Source organism: Echinops telfairi, unplaced genomic scaffold, assembly GCF_000313985.2.
Source record: "Echinops telfairi isolate 266 unplaced genomic scaffold, ASM31398v2 ScPeMD7_7458;HRSCAF=8496, whole genome shotgun sequence".
Taxonomy (NCBI): Eukaryota; Metazoa; Chordata; class Mammalia; order Afrosoricida; family Tenrecidae; genus Echinops; species Echinops telfairi.
Genome location: NW_022111358.1, coordinates 32454716 through 32473266, shown reverse-complemented (window position 1 = coordinate 32473266; position 18551 = coordinate 32454716). Strand labels below are relative to the sequence as shown.

Sequence of the window (18551 nt, the reverse complement as noted above, 5' to 3'; positions counted from 1 at the left end):
CTACAGAGATGAACCCTGCTACAACCCCGCAGATGACTCCAGCACCTCTAAAGGAAGCCTCAAGTCAGTCTGGGGATATATGGCTTACCATCCCTCCAGAACCCGTTACAGAGGTGAACCCTGCTACAACCCCGCAGTTGACCCCAGCACCTCTAAAGGAAGCCTCAAGTCAGTCTGGGGATATATGGATTACTGTCTCTCCAGAACCCGGTACAGAGGTGGTGAACCCTGCTACAACCCCGCAGGTGACCCCAGCTCCTCCCAAGCCAATTACAGTTCACCCTCTGGAGCTAGAGTTTACGGTAACTCCACAACCGGAATTGGAAGCTCCACTACCGGAATCGCTAACTCCACTACCAGGATCGGTAATTCCACAACCGGAATCGGTCACTCCACTACCAGAATCGATCACTCCACTACCAGAATCGGTAATTCCACAACCGGAATCGGTAATTCCACAACCGGAATCAGTCACTCCACTACCAGAACTGGTCACTCCACAACCGGAATTGGTCACTCCACCACCGGAATGGTCTGAGGAAGCTGTTTCCCTGCGTCAGCACGTCTCAATGTCTTCTGAAAGCGGGCACACTCCAGCTGAGCAAGAGAGACAGACTGCCACCACACACAGCCTCCCAGAGAGGGAGCAGGTGACTTTAACGATGTACTCAGAACGGTCAACTATCAGACAGTACACCCCCAAAGAGGTACCAACGCAATGGGAGCCGAGCACCTCCAGCAGAACGAATGTGGACGTATGTGAGCTCTGTATTTGCCAAGATGAGACCCTGTCCTGTACCGGCCTCCTCTCGGAGAGGAGGCTCCACCACGTGCCGATGCCGGAGCCCAGCGTGTACAACGGCACCTTCACAGTCTTGTAAGGATTGCCTTTGTTCATTTGGTCTCTGCCTTGGGGGCTTTCTGGGCTTCCTCATCTTCTCTCCCCAGTTTACTGACTTTCTTTCGTGCCTTGTGTGTCTCCCGATATTCCCATGCTTCTCCCGACTACTGTGTCCACCTCTCCACTTCTTCCCTGTGATTACCCAGAATAGTTGCCCCTACCTGTGAAAAAAAAATGTTTTTGTGTGTGATTTGGGTGGAAGATGACAGAGCAAATTAGTTTCCCATTCAACAATTTATCCACGTTTTGTTTCATGACAGTAGTTGTGATCCCCTCACTAACAGCTCCGCCCACTTCTTCCCTGATTTCCTGTTTCCGTTTGCCCACCTGTTCTGCCCCTTCCTACCTCCTCAGCTTTTTTGAAGGGGGCAAATGCTGCCCTTTTGGCCACAGGTGATTAATTTTTTTTTCTGGGTGTTATCGTGCACTTTATAGGCCTGTCTAGGACCTGGTAGTATGGTCAGAGTGGCCGTAGTGGTAGCTGGGCACCAGCTAGTTCCTCTGGTCTCTGGCTAGTGTTCATGCCTTAACCTCTGCTCAAGTCCAAATCTTGTTCCATCCTCTTCACAGGAGCATGTTTCTCTGTCCATTGCATTGGTGACAATACAGCAAAGTGGTGAACAGGAGAGCTGGGGTTTAAACTCTGCTCTGTGACTCAGTGTCCTCAGCCAGAAAAGTATTATCTCCTAGAATTACGGTGAGACTTCAGTAAGCTCAGAAACGTGAAGCATTTGCATCAGTGCCTAGGGTAGACGGGAGGGTTAGCGATTGTTGGTTTTGGTCCCTCAATCCTGTCCAGGCCTCATCTTTGTCCTTGGCTTTCATACATTGTTGTTGTTAGGTGCCTCCAGTCAGCTCCATCTCATAGTGTCCCCATGCCCATGGCTGGTCCTGCACCAGCCTCACAGGTATTGTTAGGTGTGAGCCCACAGAGCATGTAGTACCTGTGATATGCTCAATTCAGAGCTAAGTTCTGAGAGCTGCAGATGTACAAGATATTAATTTGGAAATATGAGGATAATGACAGGAGAAAAGGAATAGACTCGCAAAAAGGAAATGATCAATAATTAAGTACTAAAAGAGATGCAGACCACAGGTACAATAGTCCACCGGAACCCATCATCACTGGTATGGGGAGGTCAGAGAAAGCCTCATGGTCAAGATTGAGCTTTACCCTAAAGAATGACTGGAAGTTTTGACACAGACAAACAGGGAGCTGAGCCTGGGCCAAGGCATGGTGGCAGAAACAGTCAGGATGTAATGGACCAGTCTGACTGCCAAGAATTGGGTTAGGAAACGGTGAAAAATAAGGTGGTGAAAAGCATTAGGTATCGGATCTCACTGCCATGGTAGGGAGGCCTGCCGACTCACAGTGGCCCTAGGGAGACCTATTGGAAGTTTTCAAGCAAGAACGATAAATAATTAAAACAGGAGGATTGTTTAGAATTCTTTGTGATTAATTGAGGAAGAGAGGTAAAGAGCAGAGCCAAAACCTCAAATAGGACTCTCAGTGTTCTGTCCCGGTTGGTGAGGAGAATGATGACGGGGGACCACACAGACGGAAATGAGGTAGCCTGTCCATTTAAGGAAGACCGATTCTATGTCAGGCACCTTTCATTGGAGAGCAGAAAGGGAACAGCCACAGACAGGCAAGAGAACTTACGTTTTATCGCAAATGTCACCTATTTAACAGTATACCTTGAATAGGTACACTTGCTGAGGGAAGAGGACAGAGTGAAAGGTCACGATTCAAAGCCATCACCATGGTTAGTGGTGGTGACTGAACCTTGGGCATTTAACAGTTTATCTTAAGCACGTGCCACTTGTGGATCCCTTCCCACTGTCTAATGATGACGTGAAGGGTCACAGAAGTAGACAGGATAAAAGGTGGAAAATCTGCCCCGCTTTCCCCCTTCCCACCCCTCCTCTCTGACTGGTAAGGTCAGCTTTGCCGTCATTTTCTGATAAGGCCTTTCTAGTCTGTTCCCTTTGCATTTACATACATAGATGTGTTTATACACTTTTGTTTGTTTCTAGTGATGTCATATTTCTTGCTCAGTGGTTTGTAATTTTTTTCACTAAGCCAGATCTAGGTCTAAGAGATCTTTCCCACCCTGGTACATGAGTCCCGCTCATCTCTAAATTCCCTTAGTCTCCCAACCCCCAGAGAAGGTTCCCTAGAAGACTCTGGGCCAAAGCTGTGAGGCTGCCTGGTATGCATTTTCTTTCTACATATTTGCCGCTGCTGCGGATGGAGAAGCAACCAAACATAGGCAGTTCAGCTTCCGAGGGGCTGGCCTTATTGTTTGTGCCACTGCCTCCCTCCCTCCCTCTACCAGTCTTTTAAAAATTATTATTATTATTATTAATTGAGCCAACTTGGGCAGCTGACAGCCAAGGACATGAGAAAGCTGATTTTTGTTTTCCTTTGTGCATTGGACTATACCCCAAAGGCTTGTCATGATTCTTTATACTTACTCTGCCCTTTCTTCTTCCTACCTAGTCAAAGATATAAACTGTTTCTTCACAGAAACTTCCAAGGAAATTCTATTTCTTATATCGATGAAGATATTTGGAAGGCATACCGCTGGACCGAGAGACTGTGAGTACATCCTATCCAAACGGGAGGAGAGCGACCCGTGAAGCGTATGGCAGGGGCCTCTGTGTCAGTCCCCTCTCGGTCCACATTGTCGAGGTCCATCTCTCTCGAGCACTCTCCACATCCCCCATCCACCTCCATCGAGACCGTTCTGCGGCATTGAAAACATTTACATGTGGTGGGCCCTCTTTCAGTAAGAGGTATTTAAATTGACGTTTTATTTTACAAGCCACACGTGATTCTGAGGAGCCATGAGTTAAGTGATGGGCTGCTGATTGTAACATCAGCAGTTTGAAACCACCAGCCACTCTGAGGCAGAAAGATGAGGCTTTCTACTCCCGTAAACAGTTGTAGCCTCAGAAACCCAGGGGCAGTTCTAGACTGCCCTTCCTAAAGGGTTGCTGTGAGTTGGGATTGACTCCATGACAGTGCGTGATAAACAATTCTATTTTCAAGGTTTAAAATGGAAATGCAAGGTATAGTCCAACCCCTTATTGTTCCCTAATCCCCCACTCCTGAAGAAACTGTTTCTCTGAGGTTGGTGTTTAGCCTAATCTAAACTCTCTTCCCTACATTTACCTACATCCATGTTTGCATGTAGCAGAATAGGCTTATTGCCTATTTGTTTTTATAATTGATTTGTCTATCTATCTATCTATCTATCTATCTATCTATCTATCTATCTATCTATCTATCATCTATCTATCTCAAGGCAAGAATGTTTATTGGAGCACTGCTTTTCTTTTGAGGGGACAGGAACAGGTCCTAGTCCGGTGGGTGGAATCTCATGGGTGAAACTTGGGGAGCTCTATACCTTCCAATCGCCCCGATAATAGACTTCCTCTGTGACGCTCAGTCATAAGAGCCGTGTTGAGTTTCAGTCCCAGCGTCTCAATAAAAGAGGTCCATACGCTCCATGAACTTAAAACTTCGCCCTTCCCCCAGCCTGGGCCTTTAGTTTAACTTAGAAGCTGGCCAACGTGTGGAGAGGGGACCAAGCTGGCTGCTTCTCTGCTTCCCTGCCCTGCGTCTCTGCCTCCAGCTCCTTGGGAGTTGGGAGAAGAGGGTGAAAAGGGGCTGGTGCCCTCTGGGCGTGTTCATTTCCGGTGGTTCATTCTTTATCCCCTGGGTCTCTCGGCAATGATTTCCATTGTTTTAAGTTGAGTAAGGGGTGTTTCGGACCCTGGATATGGTTTATCTTGGCAAATGTCCCTTTCCGCTTGGAAAGAACATAAGCGGCTGCTGCTGCCGGATAAGCTACCCTATGAATGTTCATTGGTACTGCTGTCCAACTCAAATATAGTCCTTATTAATTTTCTACCCGTGATCTATCAATTACTGATAGCAGCCTCAACAGAACAAAACCCATGGCAATCAAGTTGATTAGACTCAGCAACCCTTCGGGACAGAGTAGACCTACTCCCTAGGGTTTCTGAGACGTAGATCTTTTTTTTTTTTTAAATCGTTTTATTAGGGGCTCATACAACTCTTATCACAACCCATACATACATCCATTGTGTAAAGCACATTTGTACATTCATTGCCCTCATCCTTCTCAAAACATTTGCTTTCCACCTAAGGAGGCGTAGATCTTTACAGGAGCAGACAGCCTCATCTTCCTTCTGCAGAGCAGCTGGTGGACTTGAACCACCAATCTTGCGTTCAGCAGTCCAATTCTTAACTCACTATGTCACCAGGGCTCCATATCAATTGCTAGGAGAGGGATCTTAATGTCTCCAACTCTAAGAGTGGACTTGTCTCTTTCTTCATGCAGGTCAATCAGCGTTGACGCTCTCTTGTTAGCGCATACATTAAGGGTTGTTATATCTCAGAAGTGATTCCTTTATTGCTTTTTAATACCCTGTAAGTTCTCTCTTGAAAAAAAAAAAAACCCACAAAACTTTTACTGTGAGTTGGGTGAAGATTCACAGAGCTTATCGGTTCCCATTTAGCAATTCATACACATTTTTGTAATGTCTGAAATCTACATCATCTGAAATGAACAGAGCTACTCCAGCTTTCTTTTGATCAGTGTTTGCATGATAGATCTTTCCCCATCCTATTACTTTTAACCTAACTGTGTCTTTTATATTTAAAGGAGGTTTCTAATTGACAAGCTACAGTTGGGGCTTGGTTTTTGGGTATGTGTGTGTGTGTTTTGTTTGTTTTTTTGTAATCCACTCTTAGCTTCTTTTATTTGATACACTTAGACAATTCACACTTAAGTTATTATAGATATAACTAAACTTTGTTGCAGTGAGTTAAGTACTGAACTGCTAACAGAAAGGTCATTTGTTCAAACCCACCAATTGCTCCTTGGGAGAAAAGATGAGGCTGAACCTATAAAAATTGATAGTCTTAAAAAAAAAAAAAGTACAGTCTCAGAAACGCTGTGAATCCTGGAAAGCAGTTTTACTCAGTCCTGAAGGGTCCTAACGAGTCAGAATTTATTTGGCAGGCCGTACAATAGGTTTATATTTGCAATTTTCTCTTTGGGCTTTTTTTTTGCTTTGTCTGGTTTTAATTGTTTGATTTCGTTTTCTCTCTTCCCTTAGTATGTCAATTATACTTAATTTTTCCCAGTGGTTTCCCTAGAGTTTGCAGTATGCATTTATCTAAGTCTGCTTTCAAACACATTGCTGTCAAAAACATTTCACTCATCCGTAAGCTGCCGTCATGCAGTCTGTTGTTGCTATTATTGTTTTAATCAACCTGTTATCTGTCTAGCCAGTTAGGGATCAGAAATGAAAAAGAATTTCATTTCCTTCATTTTTCCTTCTTGAGTACTCCTTTACATAGAGCTGAGGATCTAACCGGTATCAATTTTGTTCTCACTGAAGAAGTTCTTGTAACACTTCCTACAAGGCAAGGCAAGGCAGGTTTGCTGCCAACACATCCTCTTCATTTGCTCTTGTTGAATAATTTCACTGCACAGAATCCTAGGTTGGTGGGAGGTTGTTTGTTTGTTTGTTTTCCTTTCAACATTTTAAATATTTCACTCTAATCTCTTATTCTATACATTTGATCCTAAATTTTATTTAACTCAATAATACCATTTCAGAATGTAATGTGAAAATATCAGCGAGCTGTCTATACTTTGTTGGGTACTGAATCTTGGAGCTCTGGCCTGCGTTTTACACTTACAGCGCATCGCAGCTCGGACCAGCCACCAGCCCCAGCCACCTGCACGGCAGCCGCACCTGTATTTATCATATTGGGCAGCATAGTTGAATGGCGTTCATGTGGTGCTTAAAATGATTAAGGGGAGCACTTATGTTTTCTATACTTTATGTTTGAGTCCTCAAAAGCTGTTTTCAAGGGGGAGTGAATCAAAGAACTTCACATGCAGCCCTGACGCCGTTCCAGGTGTGCCTTCCAATCCGAGGCTTTGGAAAAGAGTCAGGGAAATGGCAGTTCCGCCAATCTTGGTGCCAACCAGAGCTGAGCTCTAATATCTAAAGATATGGTTTGGTGGGAAGAGTGGATGGCTGGGGGTCCTGGGGATGGGGTGGAAGAATGGGGTGGGGGCAGGGTGGAGGATGGAGCAATGGACACAGAGGATGACATGAGAAGAAAGGTTTGAACCAAAGCTAATTCAATTCAAACTCGGGTGTTGAGGGGGCACCAGTGCCCAGGCCCCGCCCTTATAGAATAGCCCTATGTATCAGATGGTTGTCTTTGGCATTTTTGATGCACAAATAACCTTTTCCTTTTCCAGAATTTTCAGTGATAATTATCTGAGCGAATTACATAAGGATTCATTTGAAGGCCTGCTATCTCTCCAGTATTTGTAAGTTATCATCATATTTATTTCCGAGTAAGAAGCTTAGATTAGATCATCTAATCTGAATGTGTTTCCTGCAATTCTGTAAGTCTGTAAGGGCCCAGCTCATCTCTAGCATTAAATACCTCCTGTGCATTTCCACTTTTAATTATAGAGACAAGATACAGATAGGTGTGTGTGTGTGGGGGGGCTTCAGTTAGAGAAGAAAAGTGGAAATAGACTCTAAGTAATTATAGGCCCCCATATGAACTCTGTGTTACCAATGTCAGTATCCATCGGTTGGTAGTCAGTCTGCAGTCCATGGTCCGCTTTTACCGAGCCCATAAACTAAGGATTTTTGCATTTTTAAAAGTTGTAGAGAACAGCAAGAAGAACATGCGACAAAGGCTCTTTGCAGCTGGCAAAGCCTAAAATACTTACTGTCTGGCCTTCAGGAAACACATGGAACAACTGGTTTAATCAAATCAGAGGAATAAAAGTTAAGCTCTCTTTATTGCCTGAAGAACAAGTGAATATAGAATGCCTTCATGAATTTGAATAGCATTAGCCCCAACGTTTTCAATAACTTAATTTAACATCCAAATATGTCATGCAACAGGTGGATTATTTAAACAGTATTATAAAGAACATATCTAACAACTGAGGGAAGAGGCTGGTATTAAGGATTTCAGTGCAGGAACTGTTTCACCATATCACAAATAAATGTTTTAAGTATGGGCAAGTAGTAGCGTTAGAAAGGTTTCCTCTAAGTCAGCGTATCAGAAATATTCCTAACCCTTTGCTAAATACGAAATACAAGTCTCTCCAGCCCTTTTGCCAAAGAGGAAATACCTGTGTAATATTTATCTCTATTTAGAGATAAGGAGATAATCTGTCAAACGCTCGATTTTTATTCTTTGTTCATGAAGTCTAAAGCTAGGTGCATCATTAACCCATACGAAGGTCTACTAACCACAAGGTTCGCAGTTCGAAACCACCACCCACCCACTCCTCAAGAGAAAGACCAGGCTTTCTATTCCTGTAGAGTCACAGGGCAGTTCTACCCTGTCCTGTAGGGTCACTATGAGTCGGCATGGACTTGACTGACTGACTGAAGCTAGTTAATGATCCTCATTAGCAAATGGACCCTCCTTACATGTTAGAAGGCTTAAGGGAAGTGGGGATTAAAAAGTCTCGTTGTTGTTAGATGCCATGGAGTGGGCACGGACCTGTAGCAACTCTGTGCCCGACAGAACAAAACACTGCCCGGTCCTGCACCAGCCTCACACTTGTCCCTATGCCGGACCCGGTGTTGCAGTTACTGTGCTAATCCAGCTCGTTGAGGGCCTTACTTTGTTCTCTTTTTCGCCACCCGTCCCCTTTACCAACTATGATGTCCTCCAGGGACTGGTCTCTCCTGACCATATGTCCAAAGTCTTTAAGATGAAGTCTTGCCACCCTTGCTTCTAAGGAGCACTTGGCCTTACTTCTTCCAAGACAGACCAGTTTATCCTTTTAGCAGTCCACAGTGCTTTCAAGATTCTTCTCTAGCCCACAAATCAAATCCACGGATTCTTCCGCGGGCTTCCTTATTCAGTGTCCAACTCTCACATGCACATGATGCAACGGAGTGTCATGACTTGGATCAGGCGCACCCAGGTCCTCCAACATCCTTGCTCCTTAATACTCTAAAGAGGTCTGATGCACGACGTCTTTTGATCTCTCTGCCATTGCTTTCATGAATATTGATTGTGGATCAAAGTAAGACAAAATCCTTGTCAACGTCTACCTTTTGTCCATTTATTTATCATGATGTTACTTCTCGGTCCAGTTGTTAGGCGTTTTGGTCTTCCTTACATGGAGTTGTAATCCATACCGAAGGCTACAATCCTTGATCTTCATCAGAAAGTGCTTCAATTCCGCCTCACTTTCAGCATTTTGCGTCATCTGGATACCGCAGATTGTTAATAAGCCTTCTCCCAGTCCTGATGCCGCATCTTCTTCATAGAATCCAGCTTCTCTGGTGATTTGCTCAGCACACAGATTGAATAAATTTGGTGAGAGGATACAACCCTGACACACCGTTCCTGATTTTAAACCATGCAGCACTTCCTTGTTCTGTTCTCCTCCTAACCCATGTACAAGCGCAGTGAAGGGTTCTGGAATTCCCGTTCTTCCCCAGGGGATCCACAGTTTATTATGGTCCACACAGTCGGATGCCTTGGCATAGTCGGTGAAACACAAGCAGGTAAACATCTTTCTGGTTTCAGCCAAGATCCATCTGACACCAATCATGATGCCCCTTGTTCCACGTCGTCTTCTCAGTCTGGCCTGAACTCTGGAGTTCCCTGTCGATGTGCTGCTGCAACCGTGGTTGATGAGCTTAAGTAAAATTGTACTTGTGTGTGGTATCAAATGACAGTGTTCTAGAGTTTGATCATTCTGTTGGGTCACCTTTCTGTGGAATGGGCATCAAGATGGACCTCTTCCGGTCAGTTGGCCAAGGAGCTGCCTTCCACGTTTCCTGGCGGAGAAGCGAGGGCTTCCGGTGCTGCTTCAACTTTCTGAAACATTTTCATGGGATTCCATCCATTCCTGGAGCCTTGTTTTTGGCTAATGCCTTTATTCGCGCACTTTGAACTTCTTCCTTCAGCACCATGATACTCAAAATAGCTCTGTAAATATCAACCCCTGTAGGCCTTCAGGGCAAGACCAGTATTTCAGGGATCTTGGGCATCTCTGGCATCTGGGCTCCCAAACCTTGCAAGCACAATTTGGAGAAAAACAAATGAACCAACTGCTCTACTTTGAAATGCTTTGTGAGCTAGTTATTTCATGCTCATTGGTGTATTATTGTCAATTTTCAAATGACATGCCAATTAAAAAAAAAGTTAACAAACAGTATGCTAAGCACCATGCCTAGGGCTGGCAGTACAAAGACGCCTGAGCACAGGGGCCCTGCCTTTCTAGGTACTCGATGTGGCAGGGGAATCAAACACCCAAGCTCGAGCCACATGGGCGCTGACTAGAAGACTATGTGCTGCAGGGGCTTAGAGGAGCCGCGAAGGAACAACACTGCATTTCTGTGGAGTCATTTTCCTTTCTTACCCCTTAGCTATTCATTCCTTAAAGTAAAAAACGGGAAGATTATTCAGTGTGTTTTACACCCACCTGCCAGTTTTAAACATTATATGTAACACAGATGAGAAAAACTTAGGCCAGCTTTCCAGGAATGCATGCTCAGCGGAAATAGGATGCAAACACACTATATTAGAAAGAGACACATACGGGTACAGAGTGGGCCCTTGTTTCTGGAGCACAGGAGCCAGGACTTCCACTTTGATCCGGGAAGATGCTAGGAGAGCAAAGCCATTTGAACAGAGCCTCCCTTGAAGGGCCACTGGTTATTGAATATTTCAAGCTTGCAAAAGGAGAGGAAGAGAAAGGCAGTTCACAGGACGGAAGTCGCCTGTGGGCTTGAAAGCCGCCCTGGGTGTCTGTGGTCCACGTAGGAGAGAGTAAGAAATTGGAGCCAGCTCTTCTCGCCTGTGGCTGCCAGACTGCAGCGCCATCGTGGGGCCCCATATAGTCACAGCAATGCTCTAAGACAACTGGTTCCCAAGCTTTCGTCCGCACCAGAGTCAGGGCCTGTTGCACACAGAGCCTGGACTTCACCTCTATCAGTAAGTCGAGCAGGGCGGAGAATGTGTGCTTTCAGTCGGCCCCCAGGTAATGTCAGTCCTTAAGAACCACTGGGGAGTTCATCTGCTCAGCGTGACTGTGGAGAGAGACTAGAGTGGAGACTCGTCCGAAGACCGTTACACCCATCCAGGTGAAAAGTGAGGGGCTAAAGTGGAGGAAATGGAAGTAAGAGGGCTAAGTGTAGTCCAGAAAGTGTATTTTCAAACAAAAATCCAGTACTGTGTTGTTTTTCCTAGTCCACCCACTGTATCATGGCAGCAATTGCATTCATGAAACATTAAAGCAATCTGGAACCAGATATCTAAATATGAGAATGTCCCTTTTTAATGCCATACATTAGAATTAGACTGAGGAGGGGGGAGCGGAGAGAGGGGGAAACTGAGGAGCTGACACCAGGGCCTTAAGTCTCCGGAGAGCAAATGTTTTGAGAATGAGGGCAATGAATGTACAAAAGTGCTTTACACAATTGATGTATGGATGGATTGTGATAAGAGTTGTACACGCCTCTAATAAAATGATTAAGAAAAAACAAAAGAATTAGACTGAGGAGTAAAACGTTTAAGGTCATTAAACCTAGATTTGGATATGGCCGCAAGAGGTCATCTTCTTTGTTGCTCTCAAGGAAGGGCGCCTTCAAATCTAGCAAGACCCGTGGCTGTTCTACTCGTGAAGCTGCGCCAGCCTCTCAGGAGAGGTGAGGGCAGGGCTTCGGGGCCTCGGGAAGTTTAGCTAAGCACGACGAAGGTTTAGAGTTGAGACCCAAACTGACTCCATATTGTTCTAAACTCTGACAATTATTCCTGCTAATTTGGTATCAAATAACTAATTGAGGCAATCTTTCCCTTTTCCTAGAGATTTGTCCTGCAATAAAATACAGTCTATTGAAAGACGTACATTTGAACCACTGCCCTTTTTGCAGTTTATGTAAGTTACAAATATAACTGAATTATAGTTAGAATTTTTAAAATGGCATTGTAAATTTTTTTTGGCAATTCATGTTGAAATAGTAAAGTTCCTTTCGTGGGAAACCACCAGAGTTATGTAGCCAATCCTTTTCATCCCTAGCAAAGTCGAGTATAAGAAGTGTTGCACAGGGCAATTGATGTGTGTATGGATTGTGCTAAGAGTTGTAGGAGCCCCTAATAAAATGATTTTAAAAAGAAGTGTTGCACAGATAAGAGTGAATCATTCTAGAGCAGTGGTTCCCAACTGGAGTGAGTGTGTACGCAAGGGACATTTGACAATGTCCGGGGACATTTCTGGTTCCCCTTTGGATGCGAAGGATGCTGCTAACATTCTATGCTGTTAGTTGCCACCGCGTTGGCTGTCATTCCTGGTGACCCATGTACAAGAGAAGTGCTGCCTGGTCCTGCCCTGTGTTCCTAGTCATTGGAGCAAACGTTTTTACCCAGCTCAAAATGCCAGTAGTGCTGAGGTTGAGAAAACCCTGCTCTAGAAAAATAGGAATCTGTTAATCCCCATAATTACCATGTAGTGTCTTGTACCCAGCCTATCACGTGTGTTGATACGAAAGCATAGGTTCAGAGCACATGCCTTCTACCGTGCGATTTCGTAGGTAAATGGGGATCCTTGCCAAAGAGTGAGCGTTCTGAAAGAATCTCTCTCCCTACCCCTTTGCTTGTATCTTATTTTAGAAATCTTGGTTGCAATCTGCTCACGGAACTCACCTTTGGAACCTTTCAGGCATGGCACGGAATGCAGTTTTTACACAAGATGTAAGTGAACGAGAAGATGGATACGTGTGAAAAGATTTTTTTTTTAAGATTATTAAGGTGGAAAAACATCACCTAGTATGGGTCAGCTGGCTGTCAGCCCGGTGGAAATTCTGAGCTGTGTGTGTCTTAAGGTCCATTTTCTTCAAATGAGGAGACTTGGGTATAGAGCGTACGAGAGAGGTGCTGTGCTCTACTTTCTCCAGGGTCGATCTTTTTAGCGCAGGCAGTGAAAGTCACCGAGCAAGTAACACGCAAATGAGCTTTGTTGTGGGGAACCCCCGCGAGGCTGCTGGGATGTGTGGATGGCCCTTGGAATTCTATTGTTGAATTAACTTTGTTTCCAGCTCACACGTAAAGTTCCTCGCCGCTTAGCTGTTTGCAATGTACAGCTGCCACGCACAAGCCTTGGCCCAGAGTCCTCCAGGGGACAAATGGTGAGGGAGCTTTCTCTGCCATCGGCCTCTTTTAGATTGTGACTTCCGGAAACTTTATCATACGTACTTCTCTCCGCATTAACTTGCAAAGCCTAGGAGGGCCCTCTTATACAAACAAAAACAACTGTTAAGAAACAGACTTGGATAGTTACAGTAGGGTGCAGCTGTGTACCCTACAGCTAGCGGGGACACAGATGTTAACTTGGGTGAAGGGGAAGACGTACCCAACAAGAAGGGGACGGTGAAAACCGCCTGGGAGACTTGCATGAAAACGATGATCTGCTTTGTAAACCTTCACCTAACGCTCAAGCAAATAAAAAGGGGGTTGTGTGTTTGTTTGTTTTTAGTAGATAGCATTTTCAAAAAGTTAGGACTTATCTAGGGCAGTAGGAACTTCGGAAGCTTGCAGAAGGATGGCGTCTGTGTGAAGCTATCGTGCTCAAAAATGGTCCAGAAGACAATGGCCTTCCTCTAGGCGAATTCCCAATGCTTCCTTTCCTGGCTGCTCTTCAAACAAGGAGTCTGGGATTGAGTCCCTTCCTGCTAGAAAATTCTGTGATTTCTCTTTGGCACCATCAAACCATAGTGGGTCTGTTCAGTGTGGGATTGGACGGTCAGGCTGCTCTCTGCCTGACTTGAGGGAAGACCGTCTCATGGTTGAGAAATCCATTCGACACCATTCAGCCTGGGTTGGATGGGGGTGTTCAGGGTACACTTGGAGCAGAGTTCACAGGTCCTGCAGCTGCCAGGCTGTAGCTGCCTCCTCCTGCCATTAATTCGCTGATTCTGAACTTGGGGACGAAAATCTGAGGGTCCCTTTTTCTTTTGCCAGCACGGGAAACTCTTGTCAAGACTTGGATAAAAGACCAGAGCACAAGGTCATCAGGACCTTCACCTTCATACCATCCTCTTACTGAGTGTTACCTACTGTTCTAAGCCAAGCCAGTTCACAGTGCCACATCTGATCCGGAAGGAGGCGCTAAGACAGACGGCATAGGGGAGATCACAAGGCAAACAAGTGCTCCGGGCTGACTTGGGGAAGGAAGTTAACTTCGCTCCCCTCTTCTCCATCTACTGACATACATGGCCTTGCTAACATGTAGAATGCATTGAAAAGTGGATTGTTGCAGATGCAGTTAGGTTAAAATTTCGCACCCTATCATTGGATCTCCCTTATGGTCCATTTTATTTTGCTCTAGTTTTTAGTATTTTCTGCGTTCTTTTTGATTGAGGTGTTTTTCTTTTGGTTTACTTCATATTCTTGTGAGCTGATATTGTCGTTTGGTTTGTTTGCTAATGCTTTTCTGTATGTGAGGCCCAGGATGGGTGAATCTATAGGGAATAGTACCTGGCTTAGGGGAGGTCCTGAGGGGTACGGCAGAGGAATTTAGAGGGAAACGGGGAGCTGGTTATGAGAACAAGAAAGAAGAAAATGTTCTAGAGCTGACTGGTGATGCTTGTACATCTCCTTTCGGTGTGATGGAACTTTGGAATGGCATGATATGTGAATTATATGCCAACCAAACTGTTGAGGGGACAAAACCCATATGTGGTCTTCTCCATATTTCAACCACGGAGCCCTGGTGGTGTAGTGGCTATGCATTGAAGCGCATGGGTGGCAATTCGAAACCACAAGTGGCTCTGCAGGAGAAAGACTGGGCTTTCTACTCCCGTTAGCAGTGTCAGTCTCCGAAACCCCTGGGGGTCTCTGAGTCATCGTGAACTCGATGGCAGTGAGACCTGAGGTCTCTCAACACCGTGGTTCTTTTTTCTCCATCAGATGCCATTTGCCGACCACCGAATTCACCATTTTGAACTACCTAATTCAGGGGGTTCTAGTCTTTTCCCCACTGTGTATCCGCCACCATTCCCCAGCTCTGGGATAGTTTCATTGCCACAAAAAGAAACCCCAGACCCTCCTCCCAACCACCGGCACCCACTCACCTGCTGCCTGTCTGTCCAGACTTGCCTGTTGGGACAGTTCATGTCAAAGGAATCCTGACACATGCGGCAATCCGTGTCTGGCTGCGTGTGCTCAGTGCAGTGTGGTAGCACGTATCCCGACTTCATTCTTTTTATGGCCAGTCCGTATCCCATGGTATGGATAGGTCACACTTTGTCATTGTACTCATCACTTAATCGCCAAATTTTGCCCAGTATTAATCATGCTGGTGTGGACTAACGCTTTTCATTCTCCTGGGCGCATACCTAGGAGTGGGCTTGCGAAGCTATACTATATGCACGTGTAATGCACATATAAAAAGCTATCATCTATAAAAGCCCGTCATTGATGTGTACCTTGCTGAGGAACTGCCGAACTGCTCCCGTGCATGCACCCTTTCTGCACTCCTATCTGCAGTAGATGAGAGTTCTGATGTCTCTGTGTCTTGGCCAACACTTGTTACTGTCTGTCCTTTGAAAAATACTTGCCTTTGTTGCTTTGATCCTGGTGGCTTAGTGGTTCTGAGTTAGGCTGCACTCCCCAAGGTCTGCAGTGAAGAGTCACCAGGTGCTCGCTCGCTCTTCTGGAAAAAGATGGGCCTCCTTCCACACGTAAAGAGCTACAGTCTCAGAAACCCGCAGGGCCAGTTCTGCCTTGTCCTACAGAGTCACCGTGAGTCAGAATGGACTCGGGAAGGTTTCCATGGTTGTTGTTTTTCAGTTTTCATTGCAGCCGTACTACTCGCATGGAAGCCTGCTGGCCTAGTGGTTTCTCATTGAGCTGCACGGTCAGCAGCTCCATGCTGCCGGTCGCTCCTGGGAAGAAAGGTGGGGCTTTGGACTGTAAAACTTCATAGTTGTGGACACCCACAGAGGCCGTTCTACCCACCCTTGTAGGGTGGCTCTGAGCCCAAATCGACTCAATGTTAGCGAATGCGGTTTGTGGATGGCTATCATGCTAAAGCCAGGGGTATTTCGTTGTGGATAAATGATAGCATTTTTCATCTGCTTGTGGGCCATTTGTTTAGCCCTTTGCAGAAACAGCTCGTTACAGGCTCTCTCCGTATTTGAGTTGGGCTATTTGTCTTCTTCTATTGAGTTGTCAGAGTTCTTTGTATATTGGGCATACTAGACCTTGTCTCTTGGAGGTGCAAGTGGTTAATGTGCTTGACTGTTAGTTAACCACAAGGTTGGAGTCCATCAGTAGAAAGGCCTGGTGATCTATTTCCAAAAAATCAGCTCTTTGAAGGCCCTGTGGAGCATAGTTTTACTCTGACATCCATGATCAGGAACTCATTAAATATTGAGTCGTGAAAGACAATAAGGGCAAAGACGCAAAACGTTAATTCTCACGAAGTTCTCCCAGTTGGGTTAAATTAAGTTTTAAAAGGTATAGATCTATATTTCATGCTCTCAAAATGGATGTTAACAGTAACAGCGATTTGAAACCCCATTTTCTTCATACTGGTTAAACACAGGCTTTTGGAGTCAGACAGGACTGAGTTCAAATCCCAGCTCCGCTTCTTACTAGCTTGGTGACCTATAATCTCCCTTTGCCTCAGTTTTCTTATTTACGAAAGAGTGATATTAATACTGCCCACAAAGGGTTATTGCGAGGACTCAGTGTGAAATGTTGGCCAACCCTCCCTGGGGGACAGACACCAGAAAAGTGGGTGAAGGGAGACATCGGACAGTGCAAGACATGAAAAAATAACAATAATTTATAAATTACCAAGGGTTGGTAAGGGAGGGAGAGTGGGGGAGGGAAGGGGAAAATGAAGAGCTGATACCAGGGGCTCAAGTAGAAAGAAAATGTTTTGAGAATGATGATGGCAACAAATGTACAAATGTGCTTGACACCATGGATGGATGGATGGATTGTGATGAGTTGTACGAGCCCCCAATAAAACTATTTATAAATAAATAAATAAAAGGCTTTCTCTATCCAAAATAAAAGAAAAAGAAATGTTGGCCATAGCAACTGGGAGCCCAATAGATAGTGCTTGTCACCATTATTATTTTTATGCTTCTGCAGAAGTACCCTAACGATCCCTGAACAGAGATAAGCTATAAAAGCCGTCTTCTCTTTCTTCCTTGTTTTCTGTTTCTTTTCTAACTTTTGCAGGAATTGAGAAGCAATTCTAGCGTTTTGAAATAAACTTTGTGTACAAATGAATCTCTTCCTTGTATTACTGTATGAGTAAAATGTGATTTCAACAATATTTGTTAAGTGCCTACAGTAAGCACCCGACACTGTGCTAGGCACAGGGATGACAGTGGTGGTAGACTGTGGTCCCTGCCCTCAAGAAACTGGCAGTCCAGGAGACTGGCACGTACACAAGTAATCGCATACCGTGTAACCTGGGCTTGATACGAGAAGAACCGGTAGTAAGCACTGAGAACGATGGCTTTCTTCTCTTTAGAGTTCTTCTCCTCCTCAGGTGCATCCCCCTGTTCTTTGGCTCCAAGGCCAAAGAATTGACCCTCTTTTTTAAATTGGGTGAACTAAGTCATGCCGTGTTTGGAAGTTCTAAAGACTAAAACAGAAGCACTTTGAAGGACAGTAGCCCTGGTATTTTCTGCAGAGGAAAGTCACTTCTAGGGCCAGCTATCAGAGACCCTTGGGTATGTTTCTCTCTGCTATCTGCCTCTCTCTCGTTGTCCTCCCTTCTCAATTCTTCTAGAGTTCTCCATGGAAAGGTACATTTTGAATCCTAAAGGTGATTTATAGTTAAAAGCAGAATCTTATTGTTGTTATTTAACCTACACATTTCTACCACAACAAACCAACAATGAGTATGAACTTTGATGGAAATTACTGAAAACGCAGCTCATTTTCATTCCAATTGCACGTTTTCAGAATTCTCAACCGTAACCCTCTGACGACTGTTGAAGACACATATCTTTTTAAACTACCAGCGTTGAAGTACTTGTAAGTACGGCCACAATCTCCTGGGCCTTGGCCTGATGTCCGTTCTTTGTTTTTACTTTCCTAAGAGATTTGAGTAGTTTGCATTTAGGCAAGAATGTCATCATTTTCAATTATTTGTTTTTAAAAAGTATTGGTGGAGAAAAGTGTAGTATTAAATTAAAAAATAATAATGATGCTGATGGAGGGTGAGGGGCCAGCCCCCACCGCTAATACTGTTACTACTACTCGGGTTCAGTAATACTGCTTTTGGGTTCAGTAATGCACAATTGTACGGTTGAGATATATAAGCATTATATTAAAGTCATCGAGAGCATGAGAGATAATACAATAATACAGTCAGGCATGATACATAGCAACATTGCTCACCTCAGCCCAGCTTGGTGGTCCACGTGGAGAGAGGGGGAGGGGAAGGAGGGAAAGGGAGGGAACAAGGGAGAGGGGAGTGACCAGGGGGTGAGCAGCAAGGAGCTCAGAGTCAGAGAGAGAAGTCCACCCCCCTATATTGCTGACCCTTGCCTATATACCTTTTGGGGGCAAGCCAAC

The 18551-nt window shown here is 44.9% G+C and overlaps 1 protein-coding gene across 1 annotated transcript in view; it reads left to right on the top strand.

Moving 5' to 3' along the window:
• Positions 1-605: 605 nt before the first annotated feature.
• LOC101652410 (leucine-rich repeat-containing protein 37A2) overlaps positions 606-18551 on the top strand; it is a 35859-nt gene continuing 17913 nt past the window's right edge. Inside the window, exons 1-6 of the mRNA XM_045299472.1 lie at positions 606-877; positions 3432-3503; positions 7219-7290; positions 11818-11889; positions 12621-12701; positions 17937-18008. Of these exons, the coding sequence (XP_045155407.1) occupies positions 663-877; positions 3432-3503; positions 7219-7290; positions 11818-11889; positions 12621-12701; positions 17937-18008 (584 nt within the window). The 5' untranslated portion in view covers positions 606-662. The remainder of the gene's footprint in view (positions 878-3431; positions 3504-7218; positions 7291-11817; positions 11890-12620; positions 12702-17936; positions 18009-18551) is intronic.